The 18738-nt window shown below is 45.9% G+C and overlaps 1 protein-coding gene and 7 non-coding genes across 8 annotated transcripts; all 8 read right to left on the minus strand.

Moving 5' to 3' along the window:
- Nucleotides 1–73, minus strand: TRNAA-AGC (transfer RNA alanine (anticodon AGC)). Its single transcript has one exon. It is a non-coding gene; the product is annotated as a tRNA-Ala (tRNA).
- A 5298-nt stretch (nt 74–5371) lies between these two features.
- LOC149438908 (E3 ubiquitin-protein ligase TRIM39-like) lies at nt 5372–7066 on the minus strand. Its single transcript, XM_089659660.1, has one exon. The coding sequence runs from the start codon at nt 7064–7066 to the stop codon at nt 5372–5374; it is 1695 nt and encodes a 564-aa protein (XP_089515786.1).
- Nucleotides 7067–10096: 3030 nt separating this feature from the next.
- On the minus strand, nt 10097–10169 carry TRNAA-AGC (transfer RNA alanine (anticodon AGC)). Its single transcript has one exon. It is a non-coding gene; the product is annotated as a tRNA-Ala (tRNA).
- Nucleotides 10170–12764: 2595 nt separating this feature from the next.
- On the minus strand, nt 12765–12837 carry TRNAA-AGC (transfer RNA alanine (anticodon AGC)). Its single transcript has one exon. It is a non-coding gene; the product is annotated as a tRNA-Ala (tRNA).
- Nucleotides 12838–13739: 902 nt separating this feature from the next.
- On the minus strand, nt 13740–13810 carry TRNAG-GCC (transfer RNA glycine (anticodon GCC)). The gene has a single exon. It is a non-coding gene; the product is annotated as a tRNA-Gly (tRNA).
- Nucleotides 13811–15432: 1622 nt separating this feature from the next.
- Nucleotides 15433–15505, minus strand: TRNAA-AGC (transfer RNA alanine (anticodon AGC)). The gene has a single exon. It is a non-coding gene; the product is annotated as a tRNA-Ala (tRNA).
- Nucleotides 15506–16407: 902 nt separating this feature from the next.
- On the minus strand, nt 16408–16478 carry TRNAG-GCC (transfer RNA glycine (anticodon GCC)). Its single transcript has one exon. It is a non-coding gene; the product is annotated as a tRNA-Gly (tRNA).
- Nucleotides 16479–18100: 1622 nt separating this feature from the next.
- Nucleotides 18101–18173, minus strand: TRNAA-AGC (transfer RNA alanine (anticodon AGC)). Its single transcript has one exon. It is a non-coding gene; the product is annotated as a tRNA-Ala (tRNA).
- Nucleotides 18174–18738: the final 565 nt, after the last annotated feature.

Below are 18738 nucleotides of genomic sequence, written 5' to 3' on the forward strand. Positions count from 1 at the left end.
TGGAGGATGCGGGCATTGATCCCACTACCTCTCGCATGCTAAGCGAGCGCTCTACCACTTGAGCTAATCCCCCTTGGCTCCAGCACCCACTTTGCGCTCCAGTTGATCACTGCTCTCTTATGTGCTACACGGAATAAAGTCCACCATCTGTTTTGTGTAACTGTGTTTCATTCAGCACAGCACAATGCAGCATCCCAGTACTATAGAACACCTGCCAGCAATCAACTCCTTCACTACCACCAACAATTGCCTCTCTCACTACCACTGTTGCCAGAGATGCAATCTTGTAGCACAAAGGAGTAAAAATCACCTTTTTACCCCCTACGCTGCTTATTGACATGACACATTAGGCCTACATTCCACAGACTCAAAGCATAGCTATATTTCCTCATTTTTTACTACTTGCAGCTTCACATTTAAATGCTGTATATACATCTAAGATCACCCAGTGAAAAACCCCCAGAATGCAATCTGGAAACCAACCATCAGATGGCAGCAGAACACCTACCACGTTAGATAGCTATATCTCCAGGCACCTCCCCGTGTCAGCATTGATGGCTTAGGCTCTGGCCGCTAGACACCAAGACAGCCTCCATTTTCCCAATTTCAAAGGTTTTCACTCTTCCTCCTCAGAGCTGCCTTTTTTCTTTCCTGAGACTTTGGACAGCAGAATCCCTTGGGAAGAAGCTCCTTCTCCAGCCAGTAGTGAGGGTTCTGGTGTTATCCATGGAACCCTTGGTGGCAGAGTCACACCTCCAAGCATGTCTGTCTGTGGGCGATGAACAACCATTTCCTTGGGTATGGCCCAATGGCTTTCCATGATGTCATTTGAAGGAGGTGCTTTCAAAAACTTTCACACCGACTAGCAGGTTCTAGACAATATAGTTGAGCCTTGACACCTTCCAAGGTGCTCGATATCGGGGGTGGCGGGGAACTGAGCTACCAGTGGGGCGATAAATACAAAGTGACCATAATTGCATTGGCCAGGAATCGAACCCGGGCCTCCTGCGTGGCAGGCGAGAATTCTACCACTGAACCACCAATGCTCTTCGGTGGGATCTCATGTGGCTTCCCTCGCCTCGCAGCTCCTAAAAAGTCCTGCTTTAGGCCACGGCAGCATCTTGGTGAATACATTCAGATGTGGGTCAAGTCCACCCAAAGACATGCCTTCCTTCAGCCGTACACACCCCCACGGTGAAAATGTAGGACAGCCCATGGCGTCTTTGAGGCTAGAAAGCCTTTCCATTGGAGAAGAAAAGCAAAGACTGGGCCAGAGCTTTTTCTATGTATCTTTGACTTGGGGTTGACTTGTCTAAATCAATGGCAGTGCCTATTAATCTACCTTGCCACTTTGCCGGATGGACCCACTCCCCGTTCACATCCGTAGGAGATCTTTAGAGGGGCTCTACATTGGCCTCAGGGGAGACTCTACAAAGTCAATAGGAGCTGCCTGAAACAGAGAGGAACAGATCTTTTCCGCTGAAAGCCTTCTATAAGCAGAATGTGGAAAGTGGCGGTCAAGCGCCAGGCGAGGTCGCCTCCCAGCCAAAGAATTTCCTGAAGTTTTTGTCCCATAGGACCGGTAGCATATTACATCCTCCTATTTTTGCTGCTCCTTCCAGCCTGGAGCAGAGTGGCGCAGCGGAAGCGTGCTGGGCCCATAACCCAGAAGTCGATGGACATTGTAATACATCAGAAGTACTCTATAACAGGGATACATGATACTAGGAGTACTCTGCCATTGTATTACATTAGAAGTCCTCTATAACAGGGATACATGATACTAGGAGTACTCTACCATTGTGTTACATTAGAAGTACTCTATAACAGCGATACATGATACTAGGAGTACTCTACCATTGTGTTACATTAGAAGTACTCTATAACAGGGATACATGGTACTAGGAGTACTCTACCGTTGTATTACATTAGAAGTACTCTATAACAGGGATACATGATACTAGGAGTACTCTACCATTCTGTTACATTAGAAGTACTCTATAACAGCGATACATGATACTAGGAGTACTCTACCATTGTGTTACATCAGAGCAGAAGTATCATGATTCATGATGGGTTACAACCAAATAAATTTTTTTAATTGTTATTTTATTATAAAGGACTTGTCTGGGCATGTTTCTAGGTTACTTTTAGGGGGGATTGTATCTGGGAGCTACCCTATTTTTTTAAAGGGGACTACCAGATTACACTAAGCCTCCACCCGTAGACCCCCACAACCACAATGTCATCATTGTAGGGAAGATGCACTTGTCTTCATCAACATAGGGGGTGCTTTGCCAGAGTGTCCCCCCTAACAAGGCCCTAACAAGGCCCCCCCATGTTGAGGGCGTGTGGCCTGGGTTCATGGAGAGGGTTGCATGTTCATCCCCACCTTTCTTAGCCAGCTAGGCTGCATAATTAGACTAAGGGGCTAGTATGGGGGGGCCCTACACATTTTTATTTTTTTTGTTTTGCATGTGGTTCCCCTTCAAATCCATACCAGATTCAAAGGGTCTGGTATGAATTTTTGAAAGGGCTCTGGGATAATTTTTTGTCATTCTTGTTTGTAGGATGTGCTACAGCAAACGTATACTGTACACATACAAAGAAAAAAAATGATGTTTAAATAAATGTTTTTAAAAAATAGCACAGAGGCCCCTCCAAAGATCCCCAAGGGTCTTCTATGTATTTTGGGGGACCTCTGGATGGGTCTATGAGCTGTGTTTAAAAAAAAAAACAACAAAAAAAAAAAAACAAGCCAACAGGGAAATGTAATTTGCTGTAAATTTAAAACTTTTTTTTTTCCTTTGTGATCAGTGTGATAGCTTGTGATTGGTTATCATAGTGATGATTCAGTAAAAACCCACCCATATATTCTGTTACCTTAACCACTTCCCCACCACCCTATAGCAGAAATTCTGCTACAGGGCAGCAGGGCTGCTCAAAATCACATATATATACGTGATTTGCATGTCCAGGTAGGGGGGCGTGCGCCTACCTACCTGCGCCGCCATTGGTGGCTACAGCTGTCGATCACTGAGTCCTGGCTGGAGATTCCCTGCCGGCACCCGGAGATCACCAGGTAACACTGACAGGGGAGAGACCAGTGTGTAAACAACACAGGTTTCTCTCTTGCCAGCAAGGACATGCTGCTGTGTATCTCTCTTCACAGCACATCTCCCTAGTAAAATACACACGGCACACAGTTAACCCATTGATTGCTCCAGATGTTAACCCCTTCCTGCTCAGTGTCATTAGTACAGTGTCAGTGCTTTTAATTAGCACTGATCACTGTATTAGTGTGATCAGGGTGGCAGTTAGTCAGTCCCCCCGTCCCCCCCCAGTGTCAGAATGCCAGCCATAGTCTCACAGTCGCTGATTGCTGCCATTACTAGTAGAAACAAAATAAAATAAAAATTCCAGTATATATACCGCCATTTGTAGACACTATAACTCTCACGTAAACTAATTAATTTACACGTATTGGGATTTTTTTTAGCAAAGACATGGAGCAGAATACATTTTGGCCTAAATTTATGAGGAAATTTGATTTTTTTAAATTTTTTTATTGCACATGTTTTATAGCAAAAAGTCAAAAATATTGTTTTTTTCTCAAAATTGTCGGTCTTCTTTTTTTTTTTTTTTAATATAGCGCAAAAATTAAAAATGCACAGGCGATCAAATTCCACAGAAAGAAAGCTCTATTTGTGGGTAAAAAAGGACGGAAATTTAAATTGGGTGCAGCATTGCATGACCGCGCAATTGTCAGTTGAAATAACGCAGTGCAGTAATGCAAAAAATGGCTGGGTCAGGAAGGGGGGTAAATCCTCTGGAGGGGAAGTGGTTAATTCGAACGGGAAAAACTATACATTAGATACATTGTTTCCTAGTCACAGAAGAAAAATGTAAGCATAACAAAAAAGCCTTTGTGTGAATAATAACAAAAAGAATTAAAGGTAAAATAAATCAGGGCTTGATCTAGGTCAGGGTCGGAGTTAGAGTCAACTTTTAAGGTCAGTGTGTGTTAGGTAGGATTAAAATATTTTTTTATTTGCCGTGGGTTTAAGTAAATAAAAAGAAAAATGTGCACTATTGTCTCTTGACCTACTACAGATACAAACAACAAATAATATAGATGGAAAGGGTATTGCCACACACCTCAGGAGCAATGATGGGCTGCATGTTCAACTTGAACATGGGCCATGCGTGAGTTTGTTGAACACACGGACGGTATGGACGTTCGGTGGGCTATGCACCCTGACAGTGCATTGGGCTTTGGCCAATCACAGGACATGATGATGTCACAAGAACTATCTTGTTAAAGGGGGCTTCCAGATTCTAATAAGCCCCCTGCCCGCAGACCCCCACAACCACTGGCCAGCGTTGTGGGAAAAAGGCCCTTGTCCCCATTAAGGTGCTTTTGGGGGGGAGCCCAACCTTCTCCAAAGCACCCCCCATGTTGAGGGCATGTGGCACGGTATAGTTCAGGAGGGGGAAGAGCGCCCCCTTTCCTGACCTGCCAGGCTGCATGCTCGGATAAGGGTCTAGTATGGAATTTGGGGGGGACTACCACTCCCTTTTTTTTTTTTTTCAACTTTGGCGTTGGGTTTCCCCTCAAAATCCATACCAGACCCGAAGGGCTTGGTATGGATGGGAGGGGGGACCCCATGACAGCTGAAACATGAATGAATGGGTCACTACTAAAATATTGCATGAACTCATGCCGGATTTTAGTAACTGAACGGTATCTTACACATACTCAGATGTGGGAAGATACCGCTCAGTAAATTGTGCTCGAATTTCACGGTCGAACTTTTGGTAGGTTTGAATGTTTGACCGCAATCCAAACAGGGGGGTGCTCAGCCCATCTCTACTCAGGAATAGGAGAATTTATTTTGAGGTGTTTTTTGGTGGTGGGTCATGGTAATTTCAAGGAATCTACAGCTACATTTTTTTTTTTAATAATTTTTACTGTTTTGTTCCAGTTCTTTGATAAACTAAGAAAAAAAACTTGGGAGGGATCCATTAACATTTATCACCCAATGTATCCCGTAAAAATCACAGTATAATTCACCTGGATACACCAACTATTTGCAATGATATGTACAGTTTTCCTAACACATGCAAACATGGCACAACTACATTCAGGCATTGGGGGGGTACACATCTATTTCCACAGCTATGTTCTGAGGCATGCTGGGAAATGTAGTCTAAAAACGGATGAGACAATAACCACATCAGTTGTCAATGGAAGGATCTTATGGATGATGGGTGACTCAGCAGGAGCCCAAGCCCACTACTTTATACTATGGAAGATCCCACGAATCAAAATCAGCTTCCCTGTGATATCACCAGTCTCTGGGTAGATTTGTCACAAGTTTTGTTCCCCCCCACCTATCTTTATACAACCTTCCCCTACAAAAAACACAGCATGGAGGGGCTCGGTGAAGATGTCAGTGAAGGTGTGGAGATGTCGGATCTTAATATGCAACTCATAAAAAGAGAGACGCCCCGCCTTATAATCCAGACATACCCTGACCCTGTGTATTGGGATGTTGGCCACTATATTGGTCAGTTGCTTGTTATGTTTCATTAAGAACGTATCACCGTTCCTCTCCAGACACCAGGACTTCTCATTATTTCCAGTCTCTGACATCTCTCCTGTCCTGTCTATACTGGGGTAACACACCCCGACTCTCCAGTGTGATGATCCCCCAACATCCACATCCCAGAAATGTCGCCCTGAGGAGAAACTCTGACTGTTCAACACCTGAGGAGATATCACGTCCCTGTATTCTGGAACATTCATTGACACATTGCCAAACACATAATTCATGCTTAGATTAGAACCAAAAAAACCATTAATAATTTCTTGGTAGACCTGAAATCTCTCAGGTGTATTAGGGCGATTCAGATTTTTATTTGTCTTGTGTGCGGTCTTCCTATCATCTGAAATATTTAGGTAATTATGAGCCGTGTCTGCATCCAGTAATATATCTGCAGGTTCTGGTATAATTTCTCCATATATCCCTGTTATTATATCAGATAAACCTTTATATAATGTATGTGAGATCCTTGTCATAATCATATCCCCCCCACCATGAAGGAGTTTATCACATCTCTCTTTGTCCTCCTCATCTCCATCCTCAGTATCACACAAGTCACCTGTGTATGATTCCTGTAAGAAAGTCAGTGGATCCGTCATCTTACATATCTCCTCAATGTGACGTATCTTTCTGGATAACTCATTCTTATTTATCTCCAGCTCCTGGATTAAATCAGAGGCTGGGAATGAGAATTTCTCTGCCTCCCTGGGTATCTCATTAAGAACTCTCTTCTCCAGGGTGTCCAGTTGTCTTCTGATGTCTCTCAATATGGCGGTGACTCTCTTGGTCAAACCATCTGCATCGGCTTGTACTTTTCTTTTGTATTTGCTCAGATTCTTGATGCTTTCCTCCATCTCCTCTCTCTTTTTCACCAACTTCTGCAACTCATTGGTCAGGTTCTCCTTCCTCTTCTCAGTGGCCTCCTCCAATGCCTCCACTTGGTGTTCCTGATGGTCCCCATGTAGCCTGCAGGACCCACAGAGACAGGCTGAGTCCTCGGTGCAGTAATACTCCAGGATCTTCTCATGGACGGAGCATTTCCTGCTCTTCTGGGGAGTGGTGAAGTCAGATAGGACATGTTGGGATGACTTGCTGTGGACTCTCAGATGGTCATCACACAGAGAAGCTTCACACAGCAGACAAGATTTAACAGCAGGTACAGGAGAGTGAATACAGTACGTACAGAGGATCTGGCTCTGGTTCTCCTTCTTTTGTGGCTCAGTAGGTTGGAAACTCTCCATTATGTTGTGCAGTGTTATGTTCCTGCTAAGTTCAGGCCGCTCCTGGAACTCTTCTCTGCATTCAGGACAGAAATAGACTCCAGACCTCCCATGTGTATCCAGCACACTTTCTATACAACCTTGGCAGAAGCTGTGTCCACATTTCAGTATCACAGGATTGGTATAAATGTTCAGACAGATGGAACAATCCAGCTCTTTCCTCGCATCAGAAAATGCCATCGCTGACTGCAGGAGAGAGAAACGAAACTAAGTAGATGTGTGTCAGAAGGGAGGGGGTCAGAGGAGGGTTTACTGAGATATCTCTGTGTGCAACTCAAGAAGGAGGGGAGAGCTCTACTGATCACACCATCGAAGATTTTACTGATGTGATCAGAGCAAAGCAGTTAATTTGCTAAAAGTGGAGAGTTCAAAACTTGGTGCAGTTGTGCATGATAGCTAATCATCTGCTAACATCAGCTTGTTCAACTAAGGTTTGACAAAAAAAACTTGGAAGCTGATTGGTTTTTGTGCAGCGCTGCACCAGATTTTGCATTCTCCATTTTTAGTAAATCAACTTCAACGTGAGAAATAATCAGGTGATGAGTTATAGTGATATAATTCTGTCTCTACAGATATAGTAGTACTCCTTGTGACAGAACGCGGCACCCAATCCCTGCCCTTCTCACCAACTCATGACAAAGGACCAGCCAATCTCCCAGCACGCTGTCACTTGCGTAACAATGCAACTCTCAGCAGAAACCTGCACAAAGATTTTCCAGATTGTTACTGGGTTAGGTTGATTACGCAATTAACCCTTCACACTGCCACCACCGTCTTTTTACAGAGAAGGAGGAAACTCACAAATCCTAGCAATAACATAAGCATAATCGTCTGTAACACACACTGTCACCACAGACACGGATATTCAGAGGATTATTACATACAGTAGCACTCTTCAAGAGACAGGGATTCTTTAGTTTGCATTAAAGGCTTTAGTAACAGTTGCAACACTTCAAAATAGGATTTATTGCTAAAAAGTTCAAAATTGTGCAATTAAAATATTTACAGAAAAAGATGCTACAAAGATATAAAGAGAACAATAATGCAACAGAGAAATAAAAGAAAGGAGTTCAGAAGGCAGAATTGTCCAAGCAAAAAGGTTGCCTTGGCCCTCAAGTCCATTAGATTTTTCCTGATTGATGTTACATGAGAGCACTCTTCTCTCCAGCTTGGCAGTCTTTTTCTATGATATTAAAGGGGTGTCGTCTGAGAACAAATGACCAGTCATCCAGTTTGGGGATAGGTTCTAGGAGGTTTTTTACCAAGTCACTTTACAATTTCATACTAATGTTAATAACCTCCAATATGTGCAGGTGGCTTTCTAGCAACTAGCAGATTAATATTCAAAATTATATTTCAAACCCAGGGATACCAAACACAGCATACCTTTGTCACCCAGGAGGGAAGAGACTGCCTTCTCCTCTCCCCTATGTGTCAACAAAGTCATGTATGACCTTGTTTGGCTCGACCTGAAATGCCCTATTCAAATATATACCTAATATTAATGTGCCCAGTTTCTGTTGGATACTATGAGCTGTATGTGAAATTGTGACATGTGGAATGGACGTTTTATGGCACGCTATGCATTCCTAACGGCCTAACAGGTCATGTGTGAGGGCTGACTGAGTTGTTGTTTTAATATAGGGCATAGGAAAGTGGTTTTCATAGTTCCTGAAAAACACATATCCTGCACAAGACTAATTAGCGGTTTACAGCTCTGGAGCTGGCCTATATTTGTGTTTTATTTAAGATAACAAGCCCTTTTTGAAGTTGTTACAACTTACAGCAATTAATTCCATTTCCGAGAGCAGGGAGGAAGGAGAGAAATGATTGTAAATGAAAAACTACATGGCTGAGACCTTAACAAGATGGCTGTTGCGCACAGTGTCCATGTCTATATTGCGCACAATCATCTCACTCCTATTATTTTAGTTATTATTATTACCATTATTATATGATACTTCTGTCCCAACTGATGTCTCTACAATAATATTATTATTATATAATATTATTATGTTTTTACATATTTATCTACTTTTAAAGTCTAGTTTTTTTGTGTATACAGATATATACTGTGTGTGTGTATGTGTAAATATATATATATATAACTTTTTCAGAGGCATAAATAAAAGGGGGACGGGTAATATAGGGGGGCCCTACACCCTCATAGCATCTGAGACATAGCATGTAGCATTCAAAGCTGCCGAGAATATAAAGCATTGTAGCTGCTCACATGACACAGCCAAAGGAGGGTCATGTGAGCAATCTGTTTCCTTGCTTAGGCAGAGGGCTTTCTTTCACCCACAAAATGCTTGGATTAATCAGGGAGCGCACCGCAGACAGCCCGGCAACAAACCCAGCCATCAATACGCCAAGTCCCTTACACATGCTGTCTTTCAGCTCTTTGCTTTCACTTGTCTAATCTGTCCATCCTAAGACAAAACTCATACAATATTCCAACAGTCTGAACTGTGGAATTCATTGACATATTCATAGATTTCTTCAGGGAGATTGTTGATAAATATTTCTGTCCCAAACAGAGGATCTTCTCCAACCCAGTCTGCATGAGGGCCACCATATTCCTTCTAACCGTTGACCTGTACAAGGTTAATATTCCATCTTTCCATCCACTCCGCAAGGGAAGATGTATTGTCTTTATACAGAGTTGTAATCCAAGCCTCGCTCTCAGCGTTCATCACGTTGTTGTCCATCATTGGAGAATGATCTGCTCTCTCCATGGGCCCTAATCAGTGGGCAGAAGGCTAGCCCCTAGTTCCCTCCAAACGCCCTGTTCTGGTTGGGTCTGTCACACTTCTGTGTCAAGGAAGTGGGACCCGATTGTGGTGATAAAACCAGTGGAAACCTCTCAGCTTCTACATGGCACTTGCACTTTTGGCACTAATGGAATATTGTCTCTTGGCCATGGAAGCCTGGCCATGCTTTGGGTAATAGATTGCTTTGGTCCAACACTGCCTTGCGCGACTTCTCGCAGGCAAAGCAAGCAATTTATGCTTTGTGTTAGTCCTTCTGTGTCAAGGTATTGGCTGAAGCCACATCTGCCCGAGAGTGTCAACGCCATGGCACATGTTACGAGGATGACTCCCGCTTGGCCTTTTGACTAGAGAGGGGAGGCTTTTCCCACAGCGCTCAGGGCCGAGCCTGAAGAAAAACAAAATCAAAAGCAGGTCACCCCACGTGAAGGTTTTCCTCTGGAGGATGCGGGCATTGATCCCGCTACCTCTCGCATGCTAAGCGAGCGCTCTACCACTTGAGCTAATCCCCCTTGGCTCCAGCACCCACTTTGCGCTCCAGTTGATCACTGCTCTCTTATGTGCTACTCCGAATAAAGTCCACCATCTGTTTTGTGTAACTGTGTTTCATTCAGCACAGCACAATGCAGCATCCCAGTACTATAGAACACCTGCCAGCAATCAACTCCTTCATTACCACCAACAATTGCCTCTCTCACTACCACTGTTGCCAGAGATGCAATCTTGAAGCACAAAGGAGTAAAAATCACCTTTTTACCCCCTACGCTGCTTCTTGACATGACACATTAGGCCTACATTCCACAGACTCAAAGCATAGCTATATTTCCTCCTTTTTTACTACTTGCAGCTTCACATTTAAATGCTGTATATACATGTAAGATCACCCAGTGAAAAACCCCCAGAATGCAATCTGGAAACCAACCATCAGATGGCAGCAGAACACCTACCACGTTAGATAGCTATATCTCCAGGCACCTCCCCGTGTTAGCATTGATGGCTTAGGCTCTGGCCGCTAGACACCAAGACAGCCTCCATTTTCCCAAGTTCAAAGGTTTTCACTCTTCCTCCTCAGAGCTGCCTTTTTTCTTTCCTGAGACTTTGGACAGCAGAATCCCTTGGGAAGAAGCTCCTTCTCCAGCCAGTAGTGAGGGTTCTGGTGTTATCCATGGAACCCTTGGTGGCAGAGTCACACCTCCAAGCATGTCTGTCTGTGGGCGATGAACAACCATTTCCTTGGGTATGGCCCCATGGCTTTCCATGATGTCATTTGAAGGAGGTGCTTTCAAAAACTTTCACACCGACTAGCAGGTTCTAGACAATATAGTTGAGCCTTGACACCTTCCAAGGTGCTCGATATCGGGGGCGGCGGGGAACTGAGCTACCAGTGGGGCGATAAATACAAAGTGACCATAATTGCATTGGCTGGGAATCGAACCCGGGCCTCCCGCGTGGCAGGTGAGAATTCTACCACTGAACCACCAATGCTCTTCGGCGGGACACACGTGGCTTCCCTCGACTGGCAGCTCCTAAAAAGTCCTGCTTTAGGCCACGGCAGCCATCTTGGTGAATACATTCAGATGTGGGTCAAGTCCACCCAAAGACATGCCTTCCTTCAGCCGTACACACCACCACGGTGAAAATGTAGGACAGCCCATGGCGTCTTTGAGGCTAGAAAGCCTTTCCATTGGAGAAGAAAAGCAAAGACTGGGCCAGAGCTTTTTCTATGTACCTTTGACTTGGGGTTGACTTGTCTAAATCAATGGCAGTGCCTATTAATCTACCTTGCCACTTTGCCGGATGGACCCACTCCCCGTTCACATCCGTAGGAGATCTTTAGAGGGGCTCTACATTGGCCTCAAGGGAGACTCTACAAAGTCAATAGGAGCTGCCTGAAACAGAGAGGAACAGATCTTTTCCGCTGAAAGCCTTCTATAAGCAGAATGTGGAAAGTGGCGGTCAAGCGCCAGGCGAGGTCGCCTCCCAGCCAAAGAATTTCCTGAAGTTTTTGTCCCATAGGACCGGTAGCATATTACATCCTCCTATTTTTGCTGCTCCTTCCGGCCTGGAGCAGAGTGGCGCAGCGGAAGCGTGCTGGGCCCATAACCCAGAGGTCGATGGATCGAAACCATCCTCTGCTAAGTTGACCTTTTTCTCTGGCAATCTCCGTTTCCTTGCTTAGGCAAAGGGCTTTCTTTCACCCACAAAATGCTTGGATTAATCAGGGAGCGCACCGCAGACAGCCCGGCAACAAACCCAGCCCTCAATACGCCAAGTCCCTTACACATGCTGTCTTTCAGCTCTTTGCTTTCACTTGTCTAATCTGTCCATCCTAAGACAAAACTCATACAATATTCCAACAGTCTGAACTGTGGAATTCATTGACATATTCATAGATTTCTTCAGGGAGATTGTTGATAAATATTTCTGTCCCAAACAGAGGATCTTCTCCAACCCAGTCTGCATGAGGGCCACCATATTCCCTCTGACCGTTGACCTGTACAAGGTTAATATTCCATCTTTCCATCCACTCCGCAAGGGAAGATGTATTGTCTTTATACAGAGTTGTAATCCAAGCCTCGCTCTCAGCGTTCATCACGTTGTTGTCCATCATTGGAGAATGATCTGCTCTCTCCATGGGCCCTAATCAGTGGGCAGAAGGCTAGCCCCTAGTTCCCTCCAAAAGCCTTGTTCTGGTTGGGTCTGTCACACTTCTGTGTCAAGGAAGTGGGACCCGATTGTGGTGATAAAACCAGTGGAAACCTCTCAGCTTCTACATGGCACTTGCACTTTTTGCACTAATGGAATATTGTCTCTTGGCCATGGAAGCCTGGCCATGCTTTGGGTAATAGATTGCTTTGGTCCAACACTGCCTTGCGCGACTTCTCGCAGGCAAAGCAAGCAATTTATGCTTTGTGTTAGTCCTTCTGTGTCAAGGTATTGGCTGAAGCCACATCTGCCCAAGAGTGTCAACGCCATGGCACATGTTACGAGGATGACTCCCGCTTGGCCTTTTGACTAGAGAGGGGAGGCTTTTCCCACAGCGCTCAGGGCCGAGCCTGAAGAAAAACAAAATCAAAAGCAGGTCACCCCACGTGAAGGGTTTCCTCTAGAGGATGCGGGCATTGATCCCGCTACCTCTCGCATGCTAAGCGAGCGCTCTACCACTTGAGCTAATCCCCCTTGGCTCCAGCACCCACTTTGCGCTCCAGTTGATCACTGCTCTCTTATGTGCTACTCCGAATAAAGTCCACCATCTGTTTTGTGTAACTGTGTTTCATTCAGCACAGCACAATGCAGCATCCCAGTACTATAGAACACCTGCCAGCAATCAACTCCTTCACTACCACCAACAATTGCCTCTCTCACTACCACTGTTGCCAGAGATGCAATCTTGAAGCACAAAGGAGTAAAAATCACCTTTTTACCCCCTACGCTGCTTTTTGACATGACACATTAGGCCTACATTCCACAGACTCAAAGCATAGCTATATTTCCTCCTTTTTTACTACTTGCAGCTTCACATTTAAATGCTGTATATACATGTAAGATCACCCAGTGAAAAACCCCCAGAATGCAATCTGGAAACCAACCATCAGATGGCAGCAGAACACCTACCACGTTAGATAGCTATATCTCCAGGCACCTCCCCGTGTCAGCATTGATGGCTTAGGCTCTGGCCGCTAGACACCAAGACAGCCTCCATTTTCCCAAGTTCAAAGGTTTTCACTCTTCCTCCTCAGAGCTGCCTTTTTTCTTTCCTGAGACTTTGGACAGCAGAATCCCTTGGGAAGAAGCTCCTTCTCCAGCCAGTAGTGAGGGTTCTGGTGTTATCCATGGAACCCTTGGTGGCAGAGTCACACCTCCAAGCATGTCTGTCTGTGGGCGATGAACAACCATTTCCTTGGGTATGGCCCCATGGCTTTCCATGATGTCATTTGAAGGAGGTGCTTTCAAAAACTTTCACACCGACTAGCAGGTTCTAGACAATATAGTTGAGCCTTGACACCTTCCAAGGTGCTCGATATCGGGGGCGGCGGGGAACTGAGCTACCAGTGGGGCGATAAATACAAAGTGACCATAATTGCATTGGCCGGGAATCGAACCCGGGCCTCCCGCGTGGCAGGCGAGAATTCTACCACTGAACCACCAATGCTCTTCGGCGGGACACACGTGGCTTCCCTCGCCTGGCAGCTCCTAAAAAGTCCTGCTTTAGGCCACGGCAGCCATCTTGGTGAATACATTCAGATGTGGGTCAAGTCCACCCAAAGACATGCCTTCCTTCAGCCGTACACACCCCCACGGTTAAAATGTAGGACAGCCCATGGCGTCTTTGAGGCTAGAAAGCCTTTCCATTGGAGAAGAAAAGCAAAGACTGGGCCAGAGCTTTTTCTATGTACCTTTGACTTGGGCTTGACTTGTCTAAATCAATGGCAGTGCCTATTAATCTACCTTGCCACTTTGCCGGATGGACCCACTCCCTGTTCACATCCGTAGGAGATCTTTAGAGGGGCTCTACATTGGCCTCAGGGGAGACTCTACAAAGTCAATAGGAGCTGCCTGAAACAGAGAGGAACAGATCTTTTCCGCTGAAAGCCTTCTATAAGCAGAATGTGGAAAGTGGCGGCCAAGCGCCAGGCGAGGTCGCCTCCCAGCCAAAGAATTTCCTGAAGTTTTTGTCCCATAGGACCGGTAGCATATTACATCCTCCTATTTTTGCAGCTCCTTCCGGACTGGAGCAGAGTGACGCAGCGGAAGCGTGCTGGGCCCATAACCCAGAGGTCGATGGATCGAAACCATCCTCTGCTAAGTTGACCTTTTTCTCTGGCAATCTCCGTTTCCTTGCTTAGGCAAAGGGCTTTCTTTCACCCACAAAATGCTTGGATTAATCAGGGAGCGCACCGCAGACAGCCCGGCAACAAACCCAGCCCTCAATACGCCAAGTCCCTTACACATGCTGTCTTTCAGCTCTTTGCTTTCACTTGTCTAATCTGTCCAAACTAAGACAAAACTCATACAATATTCCAACAGTCTGAACTGTGGAATTCATTGACATATTCATAGATTTCTTCAGGGAGATTGTTGATAAATATTTCTGTCCCAAACAGAGGATCTTCTCCAACCCAGTCTGCATGAGGGCCACCATATTCCCTCTGACCGTTGACCTGTACAAGGTTAATATTCCATCTTTCCATCCACTCCGCAAGGGAAGATGTATTGTCTTTATACAGAGTTGTAATCCAAGCCTCGCTCTCAGCGTTCATCACATTGTTGTCCATCATTGGAGAATGATCTGCTCTCTCCATGGGCCCTAATCAGTGGGCAGAAGGCTAGCCCCTAGTTCCCTCCAAACGCCCTGTTCTGGTTGGGTCTGTCACACTTCTGTGTCAAGGAAGTGGGACCCGATTGTGGTGATAAAACCAGTGGAAACCTCTCAGCTTCTACATGGCACTTGCACTTTTTGCACTAATGGAATATTGTCTCCTGGCCATGGAAGCCTGGCCATGCTTTGGGTAATAGATTGCTTTGGTCCAACACTGCCTTGCGCGACTTCTCGCAGGCAAAGCAAGCAATTTATGCTTTGTGTTAGTCCTTCTGTGTCAAGGTATTGGCTGAAGCCACATCTGCCCGAGAGTGTCAACGCCATGGCACATGTTACGAGGATGACTCCCGCTTGGCCTTTTGACTAGAGAGGGGAGGCTTTTCCCACAGCGCTCAGGGCCGAGCCTGAAGAAAAACAAAATCAAAAGCAGGTCACCCCACGTGAAGGTTTTCCTCTGGAGGATACGGGCATTGATCCCGCTACCTCTCGCATGCTAAGCGAGCGCTCTACCACTTGAGCTAATCCCCCTTGGCTCCAGCACCCACTTTGCGCTCCAGTTGATCACTGCTCTCTTATGTGCTACTCCGAATAAAGTCCACCATCTGTTTTGTGTAACTGTGTTTCATTCAGCACAGCACAATGCAGCATCCCAGTACTATAGAACACCTGCCAGCAATCAACTCCTTCACTACCACCAACAATTGCCTCTCTCACTACCACTGTTGCCAGAGATGCAATCTTGAAGCACAAAGGAGTAAAAATCACCTTTTTACCCCCTACGCTGCTTCTTGACATGACACATTAGGCCTACATTCCACAGACTCAAAGCATAGCTATATTTCCTCCTTTTTTACTACTTGCAGCTTCACATTTAAATGCTGTATATACATGTAAGATCACCCAGTGAAAAACCCCCAGAATGCAATCTGGAAACCAACCATCAGATGGCAGCAGAACACCTACCACGTTAGATAGCTATATCTCCAGGCACCTCCCCGTGTCAGCATTGATGGCTTAGGCTCTGGCCGCTAGACACCAAGACAGCCTCCATTTTCCCAAGTTCAAAGGTTTTCACTCTTCCTCCTCAGAGCTGCCTTTTTTCTTTCCTGAGACTTTGGACAGCAGAATCCCTTGGGAAGAAGCTCCTTCTCCAGCCAGTAGTGAGGGTTCTGGTGTTATCCATGGAACCCTTGGTGGCAGAGTCACACCTCCAAGCATGTCTGTCTGTGGGCGATGAACAACCATTTCCTTGGGTATGGCCCCATGGCTTTCCATGATGTCATTTGAAGGAGGTGCTTTCAAAAACTTTCACACCGACTAGCAGGTTCTAGACAATATAGTTGAGCCTTGACACCTTCCAAGGTGCTCGATATCGGGGGCGGCGGGGAACTGAGCTACCAGTGGGGCGATAAATACAAAGTGACCATAATTGCATTGGCCGGGAATCGAACCCGGGCCTCCCGCGTGGCAGGCGAGAATTCTACCACTGAACCACCAATGCTCTTCGGCGGGACACACGTGGCTTCCCTCGCCTGGCAGCTCCTAAAAAGTCCTGCTTTAGGCCACGGCAGCCATCTTGGTGAATACATTCAGATGTGGGTCAAGTCCACCCAAAGACATGCCTTCCTTCAGCCGTACACACCCCCACGGTGAAAATGTAGGACAGCCCATGGCGTCTTTGAGGCTAGAAAGCCTTTCCATTGGAGAAGAAAAGCAAAGACTGGGCCAGAGCTTTTTCTATGTACCTTTGACTTGGGGTTGACTTGTCTAAATCAATGGCAGTGCCTATTAATCTACCTTGCCACTTTGCCGGATGGACCCACTCCCCGTTCACATCCGTAGGAGATCTTTAGAGGGGCTCTACATTGGCCTCAGGGGAGACTCTACAAAGTCAATAGGAGCTGCCTGAAACAGAGAGGAACAGATCTTTTCCGCTGAAAGCCTTCTATAAGCAGAATGTGGAAAGTGGCGGTCAAGCGCCAGGCGAGGTCGCCTCCCAGCCAAAGAATTTCCTGAAGTTTTTGTCCCATAGGACCGGTAGCATATTACATCCTCCTATTTTTGCAGCTCCTTCCGGCCTGGAGCAGAGTGGTGCAGCGGAAGCGTGCTGGGCCCATAACCCAGAGGTCGATGGATCGAAACCATCCTCTGCTAAGTTGACCTTTTTCTCTGGCAATCTCCGTTTCCTTGCTTAGGCAAAGGGCTTTCTTTCACCCACAAAATGCTTGGATTAATCAGGGAGCGCACCGCAGACAGCCCGGCAACAAACCCAGCCCTCAATACGCCAAGTCCCTTACACATGCTGTCTTTCAGCTCTTTGCTTTCACTTGTCTAATCTGTCCATCCTAAGACAAAACTCATACAATATTCCAACAGTCTGAACTGTGGAATTCATTGACATATTCATAGATTTCTTCAGGGAGATTGTTGATAAATATTTCTGTCCCAAACAGAGGATCTTCTCCAACCCAGTCTGCATGAGGGCCACCATATTCCCTCTGACCGTTGACCTGTACAAGGTTAATATTCCATCTTTCCATCCACTCCGCAAGGGAAGATGTATTGTCTTTATACAGAGTTGTAATCCAAGCCTCGCTCTCAGCGTTCATCACGTTGTTGTCCATCATTGGAGAATGATCTGCTCTCTCCATGGGCCCTAATCAGTGGGCAGAAGGCTAGCCCCTAGTTCCCTCCAAACGCCCTGTTCTGGTTGGGTCTGTCACACTTCTGTGTCAAGGAAGTGGGACCCGATTGTGGTGATAAAACCAGTGGAAACCTCTCAGCTTCTACATGGCACTTGCATTTTTTGCACTAATGGAATATTGTCTCTTGGCCATGGAAGCCTGGCCATGCTTTGGGTAATAGATTGCTTTGGTCCAACACTGCCTTGCGCGACTTCTCGCAGGCAAAGCAAGCAATTTATGCTTTTTGTTAGTCCTTCTGTGTCAAGGTATTGGCTGAAGCCACATCTGCCCGAGAGTGTCAACGCCATGGCACATGTTACGAGGATGACTCCCGCTTGGCCTTTTGACTAGAGAGGGGAGGCTTTTCCCACAGCGCTCAGGGCCGAGCCTGAAGAAAAACAAAATCAAAAGCAGGTCACCCCACGTGAAGGTTTTCCTCTGGAGGATGCGGGCATTGATCCCGCTACCTCTCGCATGCTAAGCGAGCGCTCTACCACTTGAGCTAATCCCCCTTGGCTCCAGCACCCACTTTGCGCTCCAGTTGATCACTGCTCTCTTATGTGCTACTCCGAATAAAGTCCACCATCTGTTTTGTGTAACTGTGTTTCATTCAGCACAGCACAATGCAGCATCCCAGTACTATAGAACACCTGCCAGCAATCAACTCCTTCACTACCACCAACAATTGCCTCTCTCACTACCACTGTTGCCAGAGATGCAATCTTGAAGCACAAAGGAGTAAAAATCACCTTTTTACCCCCTACGCTGCTTCTTGACATGACACATTAGGCCTACATTCCACAGACTCAAAGCATAGCTATATTTCCTCCTTTTTTACTACTTGCAGCTTCACATTTAAATGCTGTATATACATGTAAGATCACCCAGTGAAAAACCCCCAGAATGCAATCTGGAAACCAACCATCAGATGGCAGCAGAACACCTACCACGTTAGATAGCTATATCTCCAGGCACCTCCCCGTGTCAGCATTGATGGCTTAGGCTCTGGCCGCTAGACACCAAGACAGCCTCCATTTTCCCAAGTTCAAAGGTTTTCACTCTTCCTCCTCAGAGCTG

Source organism: Staurois parvus, unplaced genomic scaffold (assembly GCF_062004578.1).
Source record: "Staurois parvus isolate SC_StPar_1 unplaced genomic scaffold, SC_StPar_1.0 ptg001181l, whole genome shotgun sequence".
In the NCBI taxonomy this organism is placed as follows: domain Eukaryota; kingdom Metazoa; phylum Chordata; class Amphibia; order Anura; family Ranidae; genus Staurois; species Staurois parvus.